Source organism: Paroedura picta, chromosome 18 (genome assembly GCF_049243985.1).
Source record: "Paroedura picta isolate Pp20150507F chromosome 18, Ppicta_v3.0, whole genome shotgun sequence".
Lineage (NCBI taxonomy): Eukaryota > Metazoa > Chordata > Lepidosauria > Squamata > Gekkonidae > Paroedura > Paroedura picta.
This window is the reverse complement of record NC_135386.1, coordinates 138,682-152,785: the sequence shown is the minus strand read 5'-3', so window position 1 is coordinate 152,785 and position 14,104 is coordinate 138,682. Positions and strand designations below refer to the sequence as shown.

Below are 14,104 nucleotides of genomic sequence, written 5' to 3'. Positions count from 1 at the left end.
AAATTTTCACACCCGGGAAAAGGAGCAACCACATGACTCCCAAGACAGCCTCCACATCAAACCGCAGCACAAGAGTGGTAAGTCATTTACTGGGGCTCAAAATTACAAGTCCAACAGTACATCTATTATGGCTCAAAGCTTTCTGGCTGTTTAGTGAGCCAATCTGATCAAACACATAAAAAGCATTTGGCAAGCTAACTGACAATGGAAGAGAAAGCATTTCTCCCCACAAAGCTAAGGGATAAGTAAAATCCAGAAGAGGCAGCCTAATTAATGAAATCAGCAGGAGGGCAGCTGAAAGAACACAGTCCACAGAAACACCAGTTCAATGCAACACTTAGCTCCAGCTCAGCAACTCTGCCACCTGCTCTGCTTTGCGCTGAAGCCGAAATCTCAGATGAGACAGACTTGGGTCCCGGGAGAAAGAAATGTTGTCCCTGCACCCTGGTTGCCGACTACTGACCTGTTAAATGGACCTATCTTTCTCTCACACCTCTGAAAGATCAATACACATTTAACATATCTGTCCATTTCCAATGCATGTAATGAGTTTCACTCATGAGGCAGCTCTGTTCCAGTGAGCTGGGGATAACCTGGACACCTTGAGAAATTGGGGGGGGGCAACCCAAAGGTCGGTGGCAAATACTTACTCTGCAAGCAATCGGCATTGAGGAGGTCTTGACACTTCTCGTGGCATTTGACCCCACACTCAGTGCATTTCATTCCTTGCCTGGCAATGCCCCAAAGGAGACCTTCACATTCATAGCAGTATGTGGGGGCAGTGGCTGTCCATACTTCAAAGTAATGTGGGGTGGTGGAGGACATGGGGTACATGAGAGCCTGCAGAGTCTTCTTGAAGACGTGCATTTTCTATCCAGTGGGACACAACACAGAGAGAGAGAGAGATGATTAAATCAAGAAAGTGATTCGCAGCTCAAATTATACGTGACCAGACTCTTGTTATGAAGCTTTTAATGGGATACACCAAACATGAGCCTGTGTGCCAGCTGCCCATTCCTCAGCTGAGCTCTCCCTTCCTCATCCTGCCACTGGTGGAAAGTACATGGTATTACCACTGGTATTACCAGTGCATGCATAACAACATCTCTTCTCAGGAGGAGAACAGCTAGTGAAAGGCAATCGATACATCAAGTTTTATTTCAAGCCAGACTCCTTACTAGATGCTCTGCATTTTGCAAAGGCGCTTTTCAGCATTAACCGTTTCTCACAGGGGCTAAACGATATGGCTAAAAAAACAGGCCTTGAGGTTAGAAAAAAAATTGTTTAAAAATCCTGACACAAGTGAAGTTAGCCAAGAAGACGCAGCATCAATAAGCCTTCCTGCAATCCAGGGGCAAGAGCTGGGATGGCACTGGCTCTCCACCCTGCCACAGAAGCTCAGCTCTGAAGGTATGCAGGATGGACTGCAAGACCCTGGCCTGTGTCTGGTGCACACCAAGGGGAGGGGTGAGTTTCATGCACCCTCCCCTTTTGAGCCCCAGAGGGTCACCGGCAGAAGTGACATTTTAGGGACAGACTCATGTGGAGAGCCATGTTGGTCTGAAGTAGCACAACAACATTTGAGTCCAGTGGCACCTTTAAGACCAACAAAGATTATTCAAGGTGTGAGCTTTCATGTGCAGGCACATTTCCTCAGACAATGGAACAGGGATCATAAGAGTACAGATATAATGAAAAAATAAATAAGTAGAAAATTAGTATATGCAGTAGGGAAAAGTCATTTTTGCAGTGCATAGAAAGTGAGCTGAAATTTTCAGGAAAGACCAGAATCAAATATACTATTGAAATTTCTTATGTTTCCTCTGGGCTTTAAAAACACACACAAAACAACTGGCTCTAAAACATTCTGACATCATCTGATGTGATACCTGTCTAGCAGGAGTCACTAGTTCCAGTAACAAGAGAATGCTATTTTTTTTAAAGCAGCATTGATCAGGGGGAAATGGCGCCAAGTGGAGAACAACAGGCAGGCAGCAGACAGCTAGGACAAAAGGAAGAAACAGACACTTGTGCCTGAAGAAGGATGTTTCAGTTTCCTTTGCTGCCGAAAATGTGTTTAAGAGAACATTTGGCACAGCCCTGCTCTCTACAGGGAGAGCAGGCAGCACGCAGAGACTGATTCTGTTCTCATTAAGCACACCTCAGCTGGCTGACCTTCAAAATGGTGTCCTGAAAGTCAACTTCCTGGCTGCACATGGATTTGCTCTGTGGAACCAAACCCCAGTGAATGGTGATCAAGAAAAGTTCTCTTCATGAGGACCTGTGTGAAGCGCAAATATATGCAGATGTGCAAGGGACAGCACACAAGGGCTAAGCCACAAATTATGGAGAACACAGTGTCAGAGTCAGATGTGATATGTGGGTTTTCCTTAATTCCTGGGCATAGGTGCTCCGTTCCAACAGGACTACAGCATGCAGGAAAAAGGGTCTTTGGCCTGCTATTTTCCTGTCCTGAAATGGCCAGGGGTATAGTACTAGTTAGCACAATGCAAATGCCTACGTGTGACCCTTCCTTTTAGCCTTTTTGTATAATTCATTAACAGGGTGCTTTCTCTTTTCTACTGTGTGTGTGTGCCACCAAATGTCCTACTGTTTTCTGACGAATGCCATGTTGTTTTAACATCATTTTATGCCTTCTTCTCAACAAACTAAACATTTTTTTTAAGAGGGCAAACCTAAGGGCAAAATATTGACAGTCATCTCCATCAGTCTTGCAGAGAATTATGGCTTGCAAACCAGCCTGTTCCTCAGCTCTCATGCACACAAAGGCCATGCAGGAAGAAGTGGGGGCCATGGAGTGGGGGGCAAAAAAGGAGAGCAGCTGAAGAAACACCTCTGGGTAGAGCACATCAGAACTCCCCCCCCCACACACACACACACACACACTCACAAATGCAGCGTCTTGACTCGCTGGGAACAAAAGGCATCCTCCCATTGTGAGAGGTATATTATGTTTGGCTGGAACTGCATATGAAGTGTGGAAGATGGAAACCCCAAAGCCTATCAATTAGTTCTCCAGTGTCAAGGGTCAATGGTGGCGTTCTCCCAAGACTAATAGGTCACTTCTGCCAGAAGATGCTGACAGGGAAAGGCCTTTTCCTTCCCCAGCTGTCTCTTCCTCTTCTGACCATGCAGTACAAGAAGTTGCCATTGCTGTCCTGAACCTGCTGGAGGAAAGGACTCCCTTTGGTATCCACTTAGTGCATGGCCCAACAAGGATGGCGATGGCTCTGGGTAGCAGTTGCAACCACAGACAGGAGGCAAACATTTGCACTGAAGAAGCAGGCAATAAGCTGGGAACTGCAAAGAGGCCCCTTACCAGTTCTTCATTGTTCAGAGATGTCCGGATGACCATGGCAAGCGAGAGGCCAGACTTCCGCGCAGCAAGGGTCTGTCCGAGGCAAAAGCACAGAGTCAATAGGAAAACAACAGTGAGGTGTTCAGTATTCAGAGAAGGGTAACTAGGATGGCTGAGGGGTTGGGATCCACGCCTTATAAGGGGAGGCTGAGAGAGCTGGGTATGTGTAGCTTGAAGAAGAGAAGGGCAAAGGGTGATATGATAGTTGTGCTTAAACACATAAAAGGTAAAGTCAACCCATGCCCGGGATGTGCTTGCAGGTGTGTGCATGCACGGTGTGGCATTGGAGAAGGACATGGAGACGCCCAGTTGAGAAACTGGGATGCTGGTCTCGGAGGATGTTCTGACTGAACTCTTGTGGTAAACATATTACTGGCCTCTGGCACTGCTTAAGCTAGCAGAACATCAATAAATGTGAAGGACAGAAGGAAATATTATTGATAGAAGACTTCTCATCCTCAAGGGCTTCAATGGATTTTTAATTATTAATATTAAACCAGCAGTCCAGAAAAGGCCATATATTTTCCTGTAGAGCAGGCTTTACCGCCTCTGCCAGCATGAATTGAGGTCATTACAAGTATTAAACGTGAACCGTTCAGAGGGACAAATAGGGATTGCATTGCCAGACTCAGAAATTAATGAGTAGGCTGACAGAGAAATGGAAAGATTGTGCCAAAAGAAGTCCAAGAGAAGCATGGGATGACAGCAAGCCCCAAAAGCAATCCCTGGAGGATCACAACGTAGCAGGGCTGGATTTCAGAGGGCACTGGGTGTGTTTTCTTCTTACAGATTACTGTGAGGTTCCCACAGGTGTCATGCAACAGCATATGACCATGGCCTCTGGGTTTTATGGTACTGAGCAGGACACACAGAAGGTGAGGTGGGGGGGGGAACCTGATGCCAAGGTGAGAGGGTGATCCTGGCAATGACATGGGGTAAGCCAATGGGAGATCAGGGAGATGCCGGAAGAGAAGGGGGAAACTAAACCAGCTTCTTACTAGGCTGGGATATGCAGAAGACGTATTTACCCCTTTACTTGTTCAAGATATCCCGTTTAAAGAAATTAGGTCGTTTCTTTAGCAAAAAGGCATAACAGGATCGATGACATGGCCAAACAGAAAGTGGGAGAACAGCATGGCTGGATGAGAGCTTCTGGATGTGGTTATGAAAATGTGGATGTTCTGGTATGAAAACACAACAGCTGTAGCGTTCAAATGTGCTACGGCCTTTGTTGTCTCACACTCTCTCTCCTTCGACGTTGCTCTTCCTGCCTAACCTCCCTCCTTATGGTAGAGATGGAGGCTGGCCACATCAGCTCCCTTCTTCACCTGGGGGCAAATTCCAGGATCTCTCCTAGCATTGCAAACAAGACCAATGCAAAAGGCCAAACTGCCATTCTCTTCCTTAAGGGAAGGAGGGAGGAAAGATCCCAAAAGGTTGCAACAGAGTAAAAAAAACGGGGGGGAAAGATAGAATCAAGTGGGTAGCCATGTTGGTCTAACGTAACACAACAAAATTTGAGTCCAATAGCACCTTTAACACCAACAAAGATTTATTAAATGCGTGAGCTTTCATGTGCATTCTGTGTCTGAGGAAGTGTGCATGCACAAGAAAGTTCACGGCTTGAATAAATCTTTACTGGTTTTAAAGATGCTATTGGGCTCAGAATTTGGGTGAAAAGATGTATCTGAAGGAAGGAGGTTTGCCCATTATAAGGGACCACTGTTTAAATGTGTGGTACTTACTGTTTTATTCCCCCACCCCCCAGTTTAGCTATGCTACCATATGCTGCAGGCAACTGGAGCGCCAGCCTACAAACGTGCTACAGCAGTAAGACTCCCACCACCTTGTTGCTCCTAGCCTCCCAGCTCTACTGACAGCGTGAGGCATTGCTTCCAATGGGAGGACCACGTACTGCACACATTCCGCAGAATAAGCATGCAACAGGCAGACCAGAAACAACCCATCGGATTGTTTCTTTGCACAGCTCTCTAGCATTAATTGCCAGGGGGTTCTGTGAGGGCTGTTAAGATGAGCATTCGGCAGTTATTCACCAGGACAGTGCAAGCGCTAACCTCAGAATACTTCTGGCTAGCAAGAGGGGCAAAACATAGCCATCAGGCTCAGCTTCTGCCTCCCCCACACTGCCTTCCCCTCCCTCTGGGAGTTTCTTGGCCTCATTTTGCAGCTACAAGATGGACCTCTAATCTCACTAGGCACGGCAATTCCTACAGCAACTCCCGAGCTGGCCCAAATGACAGGGTCATTTCAGCAACAAGCAGACATGGGGACAGACTTGCACACAGTGGGCGGCCTTGAAGTTCCAACCCAGATGGGAGGCTATTTGAGCCTCGAAGGAACTCTCCAGGAAAGCACGCTTCATGGCCAAATACCCCAGTAGCTCTGGCTGCTCCTGTGTAGCCATTCTTTTTTTAGTATTATTTTAATCAGTGAACAAGCAAACCTTTCTTTTTCATTTATTACACCTCTATTCAGTTTAGCAGTGAGGTTCGCCCATAAGAAGGTTTCGTACTGCAATGAGAAATTAATATTCTGCACACAAAGAGGAAGACATCACAAGGCACTCCCTGGAAATGCCACGTTCCTGAATGGGAGAGACCTAAGAGGACACAGGGAAGGTCTGGGATTTCTTCACCTTGGAACACAACAATTTCAGCACAGGCTCACCAACATCCACCACCATTCTGGCACATGTGGGCATGGCACAGAGCAAATCTCTTCCATCTCTAGCCCCAGGCCATGGCATTTGCAGCGATCTCTGGACTACCATGCATACTTATCATTTTGTTTGTTTGTTTTTGCCTTCAGCAACAGAAAGGCACTTACCATAGCCTGGAAAATGCAGCATTGATGAGAAAGGAATCAGAGAATGCATTAATACTCAGGTGCTGTCCTGATGATGACAAGCAGTGGTTAATATGTTGATTGGCATTGAAACAGCAGAGAAATCACAGCAACTGTTGGCCTGGCCTGCATTTCTAAAATGGAAACAGCGTAGGCATCTTGGGAGACAGGAAATGTCCTGTTGTGGGGCTGCCCCTTCCCAGAGCCCACCTACCAAAACTGGCACAATGACCCCCTCAAGTGTAACAGGCAAGTAGGAAAGGCAATTCCAAGTGGCTTGTTTGGCAAACCTCAAAGTTCTGCACTAGAAGCAGATCCCCTGAGGGTAAAGGCTCTGCCAGCCCTCACTCTTGTCTTTCTAAACCAGGACGAGTTCCTCGATCCACAGAGATGGATAACCACAGGGTGGACGGCAACTAAAAGAGCTGCACTTGCAGAGACAGGGATAGCGTTAGCTCAAGGGTCATGAGACAGCCCATTGCCTGATAGGTTCACAACAGAACAATGAACTATTAGTATTATTCACGGACGGTGACTCTTCTGCACTCTTCGGTTGACCTCATAGGCCTTTGGCAATGTACTAACACTGCAGTAGGGAACAATTCCTAATTGTTTACAGGGGCTGGGCAGGTCTTTTATGCAGGAAGCTGGCCCAGCTTGAGACAAGGACAAGCCTGTGGCTCATGCCAAGGAAGAGAGAAAGATCCCATCGGCAGAAACCAGCTTGCAAATGCCTGCCTGGAACTCACCACATCACGGACAAGGGGAAAGGACTTCTTGCGGCGCAGGTCCGGCATGCTGTCGATTCCATACAGAGCACTGCCTGGCCTGAAGAGGAAGGAAAACAGGGGTGGAAACAAGAGAGAGAGACACCAGCAGCTTTAAGCAGCAGCATCCCATGGGCTTCTCTGCCCACGGATCCCATCAGAACAGTATAGAGTGGTTCTGGGAATCCTTGTTGTGCTGCTCTGTGGTGTCACAATGGAAAAGTCCTACGTCTATTTTGCTGCTGAGAAAGATATTCACAATCACAGGCCAGTAAAGTGCTTTGCTCCAAAAATCAGCCTTTGAGCTGGAAGGAGCAATTAATTCGGCATTCTCTAGACTTCCCTTCCGGGGAGGAAAGGGAGCATGGTAGACTCCGATCTCAACAGATCTCAGAAGCTGAAACAAGGTCAGTACTTTGATGAGATCTCAACAGGAATACCCTACAGAGAAAGGCAATGACCCACCACCTCTATTTAAAAGCCCTTTGTTGGGGTCAGCTATGACCTGACAGTTCTCTCTCTCTCACTCACACACCACTTCTTCCATGCTAGTGGATACAGCAAACATTTGTGCCTTTAGCATTAAGTCCTCAAGTGGGTGCTCTGGCACCATACAAAAGGTGAGCTTCAGGTTCAAAGCAGCAAACCGGGTGAAGCAACTCATACCAAAGGGGTAGGAAGATACGGGGCAGGAAATGCAGAGCTTTGCCCTTCAGAACGGGGGGGGGGGGGGAGAGCAAGGCTTCTCGCCATGGAAGTACCACTAGTCAACTTCAGGAGAACTGCTGACAGCCTGCTGGTGGCTGGTTTTCTTGCCAAGTCTAGTGGCAGAGGTGGACCTTTCTGTGATGTAGGAAAGCACTTTTGTTCGGCAAGAGGGTAGAGTCATAATAATTAATTGTTGTGACATTGTAACATAATCAGCCTGTGCAAGGATAAGAGGGCAGGAAAACAGGGTCCAGATAGTGGTGAACCCTGCGCTAGTTCCAAAGCCAGCAGCAGCCTGAGGATCCGGCTGATCACCTGCCTTTTCATCTGCCTTTCAGCTCCTATGAAGCCAAGGCTGTGTACATACATGAGTATCCCAAGCGGCTTCCCATCCAAGCACCAACTAGGCCCAAACCTCATTGGTTTCAGCCACTGGCTACACCATGAGCTCCCAAGCATCCCTGGCACTTTTACATTCTGCATTATGCCAGAATACCACCCAGAGTCAGCACTGACACTTCCTGCTGTAGGCCCGAACCCCCCATTCACATCAAGATCCCACCCCCAGTTCCCTTAATTGTGAGATGCAGTCAGCGAATGAACTGAAATCGCCATGTTTTGCTTCATTTACCATTTACAGAACCACAGAATTGGAAAGGGCCCCGCAAGACAACCAGTCCACCCCCCTGCTCATTGCAGGATCAGCCTAAGGCATCCATGGGAAACGGCTGCTTGAAGACGGCCAGTGAGGGGGAGCTCCCCACCTCCTTAGGCAGCCGATTCCACTGCTGAACTACTCTCACTGTGAAAGTTTTTTCCTGGTACCCAGACAGTACAATTCTACATGTAGTTACATGCAGGTCCTATCCTCTGCTCACAGGAACTGCTCCCTGCCCTCCTCCAGGTGACAACCAAATACTTAAAAAAAAAAAGCCACTATGTCCCCTCTCTAACTCCTCTTCTGCAGGTTGACCATTCCCAAGTCACTCAGCCTTTCCACACAGGGCTTGACCCCCCGGGCCCTGGATTGTCCTTGTTTGCTCTCCTCTGCCACCTCTCCATTTTAACAACACCCTTTCTGAAGTGCAGCCTCCAGCACTGCACACAGGACTCCAGGTGGGGTCTGACCAATGGGGCCTATAGTGGGACTGTGACACGTAAGAATATAAGGACATAGGAAGACCCTTGTAGGATCAGATCAGCAATGCAGCTAGTCCAGCAATGGCCTTCCATTTGCCCAGAAGGACCCACAGCCACCGTTCAGGCCTTTCCCCTGTGCTGCCTTAAGGCACTGGATCTCAGACTGCTTCGCATCTCAACAAGAAAGGTCCCTTTAGCTATTATGGCTAGCAGCTACTGACAGACATATCTCCCAAGAACCTGAGTAACCCCCCTTTAAAGCCATCCATCTGTGCTCATGGCCATTGCTACATCCAGTGGTATGTTTAAGTGCTTTGTGAGTGAACAAGTATTTCCCTGTGCATGCCCCATACCTATTGCCCATCAAGCCTGTTGAGTGCCCCCTTATCTTAAGATGATGGGAGAGGGAGAAAAGTTTCCATGAATCACACTCTGCATCCTGTGCATAATGTTATAAACCTCTATCATGCCCACTGTGAAGACATGCCCCATTTGCTGTAAAGGATTTCATAGTGCACATTTTAACTATCCCACCACCACTGAAGCGGGGGGGGGGGGGGAAGGGAGAGGAATAGTCCAACTGTTCACCTTCCTTCAAAGACAACCGGCTTTAGCTAAGCACCAAGGGGTGGATCAGCCCCCCCCTTCTCCTCCAAGCATGGAGACAGAGGTTTGAAGGTGTGAAATGCTAGACTGACTACAGGCAAGAGACTCCTGGATGTCTGGGCCTGGTATTTCCACTCACAGAAATTCTGTAGTTATGTTTCTTCTGCAGATTTTTTTGACCTTGCTTGATTCTAAGTCCTCTTAGAAACGCAAAGCAATGCTGTCCCAACAATTCCCTCTTGGTTTATATCTTGGTGGGGGGTAACAGTATTCCATTTATTCTTCCACATTCCCTCGGGATTCTGAAACACCGACTATTGTCACTTAGCACCAAGCAGCCCAGCTTCACTTCCTGGATCAGAGGCATCTAGGCATTAGCATATTGGCCCCAGTACTTCATTAATATTAGCATATTGGCACCAGCACCTCATCGGTCTCTTTAAGAGTCCCCCTCATTCTAGTTCTTCATATGGATCTTTTACTGCCCTATGTCCATTTTCAAGTTGTAGCCTACCACCACCAGCCTGGGTCGCTTTCATATATGCCCACAGCTCATCCCAGAATGTGAACGGTGCCTAGAAAATCTACACATTTCCTTCGGGCAACTTCAGCATCATTTTTCCTTGAAATGAGGTGACTGTAGCAAATCAGGCAGCATAATGTCTCTTCTTCAGAGACCAACTCAGATTCGGCTATGTGATAACATCTCACTCTGTGTGGGTTTTTTGAAGACACTGTGTAGCCTGTTTGGATCTAGAAGGACATCATGAAATCAATGATTCCTACTTTAATTCTGAACAAGCAGACACATTAATCCACACAAGTGCCATAGAGGAGTGCATTTAATGGGTGGAAGCTAAGGTCTCATGAAACATCCCTGCTTTGTTTGTTCCACAGAACAGCTAGGCCTCAAAGATTTCTTCCCTGTCACAATTCTAATTATTTCAGAATGGGTATATTTAAATTGCAGAATTAATGCAGAATTGGGATAAACCCCCTGAATAGTGTAAAAGATCACAGGACAGAGTGTATATAGAAGGGGAACAGGTCAGTTTTATGCTAGGATTGAAGAAGTAAACTGTACAGTCAAAGTCACAGAGCTTATTCTACAAATTCTACAAATTAATATTGGGAATATTGGGAAACGATATGCGCTTAATTCTTCTAATCTACTGCCATATTCCCAGTGTGCAATTTTATTAGCTGCAGACCAATATCAAATCAATAAGCGCTTGTTCTATACGGTCACTTTTGTTTTAATGGTAAGCCGCCTCGAACAGTACTCTGAAAAGGCAGAACAGAAATACTTTAAATAAACAAACTTCTGACAGCATCCTCTTCTCTTGAGAGACACCTTCATGAAGAGCCCTCTTGGCTCTGTTCTTCCATTGACATACGTCGATTGCATGCACAGCACACAGAACAAAAGAAATGGATAATTAGAGCATGTGGTAGACCTCATGTTAGCCCAATACAGGCAAGTCACTGGGATGGGCAGCCATAGTCTCTGGGAGAACTTATGAGCCCTGTAGACTCAGACCTGGGCCCCCTTCCACACAGAGGGCCAAGTAGCTGCCTGGGAAAGCCAACAAGCAAGTGGACAGATGCAGCAGTCTGCACACACACCCCCCTCCTACAGAAGTGTGCTGCCTCAGAATGTGGAGGCTCCCGTTGATCACCATGGCTGGTATTCTACTATACTAACTGCAAGCAGAGATTATACAAACTTGAGCAGCTTAGTTTAGAAAAAGGAGGCTGCTAAGGAAGCTTCCAGGAAAGACATCAGAGGGGGTAAAATGAATCACTGGAGGAGACCAATGAGGGGCTGCAAGGGCATACCAATAAAACAAGCATAGAAGCGAGGAGAATGTTTTAAAGAAGAGTTTGGTTTTATACCCCACGTTTCCCCATCCTAGGGAGTTTCAAAGCAGCTTACGATCACTTTCCCTTCCTCTCCCCGTAACAGGCCCCTTGCGAGGTGGGCCTGGCTGAGAGAGCTCTGAGATAACTGGAACTGGCCCGAGGTCACCTGTCAGGCTTCATGTGGAGGAGGGGGAGGAGTGTGGAATCAAACACAGTTCTCTAGCTCAGAGTCTGCCACTCTCAACCACTACATCTCACTACAGCAGGGGTAGTCAAACTGCGGCCCTCCAGATGTCCATGGACTACAATTCCCATGAGCCCCTGCCAGCGTTTGCCTGCACTACAGGGTTAAAACCAGAGGTCTCCCCCTGCTTGTTTTGCTTCTGCATTGTAATGCTGCAACTGAGTTAAAATAATTGAAGTCTGCACATGTACTATTTGACATTAGGCATATGAACACTTCTGCCAGAAGAAAAATAATTCATCTGCCAGAGGCCATTAGTGAGCAGAGGCTTTATTTTTAAGCTGAAGAGGATCAGCAACACAAAGGAGGGCAGCCCTGACATCGGGAAAGGCTTTCTGGCCAGCCGCGGAATGCCCTGAGCTCAAGGCAGCCGATTACTAGAGGGATAGCTGCCCTCCAGGACTTGCCTGTTTTGTTCACTCCTTTTGTCTTTCTGGTCTACATTAAACACACACACTGCTCCCCAGCTGCCACACACAAGATCAGTCTGGGTCATTTCAAAGCATTATGCACAACTGGCTCAGAATTCAGCTGTGAGCTCAGGCGCTTTGCCCTGGAATTCAAAATCAGGACATTTACTCATGAGAAATAAGAGAAAGGAAGATGACAAGAACGGTCAAGCAGAAGAAGCTGCATGTTCCTCAGGATTTCGCAAGCTCTATTCACACATAGCAGCAAAACCAGCATTGCTGCAGGGATCTAGCCGCAAATCATTAAGCCTTCCTAGGGGTAGGCCAAGGAGCACCTGCGACACTGAGGGGACCTGCCAGCCATGCTGGGGGAACCATTTTCTGAGCACACCCTGCCTTCCTTCCAAGGAGTCAGGCTGGTCTACGCAGCTCTCCTCTCCCACATTTTATATTCACTCCCAACAACCTTGACAAGTAGATCAGGCTGAGGGGGTGTGACTAGCCAAGGTCCCCCAGCAAGTATTATGGCAGAGTGGGGTCTCCCATGTCCCAGTCCAAGATTGTAATCATTGCACCAACCTGGCTCTCTTCTCTGCTTGAAGGAGAATCTGTTCAACAGTTGCCTCACAACAGCCTTCAACAAGGAGCTCCAAGGGCTCTGTAGATGGCCATGCAAGACACTGCCTTACCCAAGGCTGATCTCTAAGGCAGAAATTTGGGGCATCAAACTAGCCACAGAAAAACTGCATTCCTTCCACAGCAGGCCAGACTGTGCCGGGGGTACAAAGGACAGATGAAATGCCTCTGCTCCTCTGTAGGTAGCATCTCTTTGCTACGTTTTATATATATATAGCTATGTTATATATCCCCATTTCTGGACTCCACAGTCAGCAGTGGAATACTGAGCTGCTAGCAGGCTTCAGAGGGGAGCAACGAAATTACCAAAAATATCGAGCAGTCAGAAGGCTTCAGAGGGGAGTAATGAAAACACCAAGAACAGAGAGAAAGAACAAGAGTGCAGGGAATTTCATGGGGGAGGAGGTGAGGAAACAGGAGCAAGATGTTCTAGACGTACGAAATCTTTGACATTGATTGAGCACTGCAAAGTAGTCCAAGAGTGAAAATCAAATAACTGAAATTTGGACACCCTTAATGTGTTTCAGGAATTACTCTGCCAGACCCAATTAAAGTGCAGAGAGCACCTCTGCCCTGGAAGAAAAGACAGATCAGCTAGGCTGCACAGACACAAGTCTAGCGCATGAGCAGATGCCAAGCAACACAAGAGTGGTCTATGCCCTTGTCAAAAACTGCCTAAAAGTTTTATGATAGTTTTGAATAATTTGGTTTGTGATTGTTTTGCTAAGAATAATTCTCAAGCTTCTTGATATTTTGAGGAACTAATTATTTTTGAACACATTTTCTTCCTTTAAACAGAAACAGAACAACATATCACAAACTCAGGATCCATTTCACTTCTTGGAGCCAAATGAATGAAGTTCTAGGCATTTTTTCTGCCTCCAAACCTGTTTCAGTCCAAGCACTGGAGATGGGGTGTTTTTGGGATATGTGAACAGGAACGCCTCCAACAACAAACCCCTCCAAGCATTCTCACAAAAAAGGGAATTTGAGATGATCATCCTTGCTTGGGGGTTGATTCTTTCTTTGTACTGCTTCCGCATGACCAACAATGTGACCCCCTGGGAAGAATCTGCAGATCAGGAAACGGGGCTATGCTATGTGTTAGAAGCACACTGGAAGGGGGAGCTCTGCCATGTCATATCACTAGCAAGGTCAGTTTTCTCCCCCACTAGAGTATGCCCCTGCTTGTCCTGCCCCTGCCAATCACCTAAGATACTTGTCTTGGTGGGGACGTGATGGCAGAGGTCCCTGTGGGGGAGTGTAGTCACCCCATCCCTTGGGAAACCAGCAACCTCTCTGAAGATACCAGGAAAGAGAGTTTTGCTGGCCTCTCTGAGATAATGGTCTGACAGATAAAGGCAGCTTGGTGTAATGGTTAGGAGCACAGACTTCTAATCTGGGGAGCCCACTTTGATTCTCCGCTCCTCCTCCACAGGCAGCCAGTGGGTGACCTTGGGCTCGCCACGGCACTGATAAAGCTGTT

The 14,104-nt window shown here is 47.2% G+C and overlaps 1 protein-coding gene across 2 annotated transcripts in view; it reads right to left on the bottom strand.

Moving 5' to 3' along the window:
* The window catches only part of UNC13C (unc-13 homolog C), a 65,933-nt gene that overhangs the window by 34,767 nt on the left and 17,062 nt on the right, over positions 1-14,104 (bottom strand). Inside the window, exons 5-7 of one of the 2 annotated variants that reach the window (XM_077317905.1) lie at positions 6,994-7,072; positions 3,341-3,412; positions 651-870 (exon numbers count right to left, since the gene is read on the bottom strand). In XM_077317905.1, coding sequence (XP_077174020.1) covers positions 651-870; positions 3,341-3,412; positions 6,994-7,072 — 371 coding nt within the window. Of the gene's footprint in view, positions 1-650; positions 871-3,340; positions 3,413-6,226; positions 6,866-6,993; positions 7,073-14,104 lie in introns of those variants that run through there. The other variant, XM_077317906.1, reaches the window with a different exon arrangement.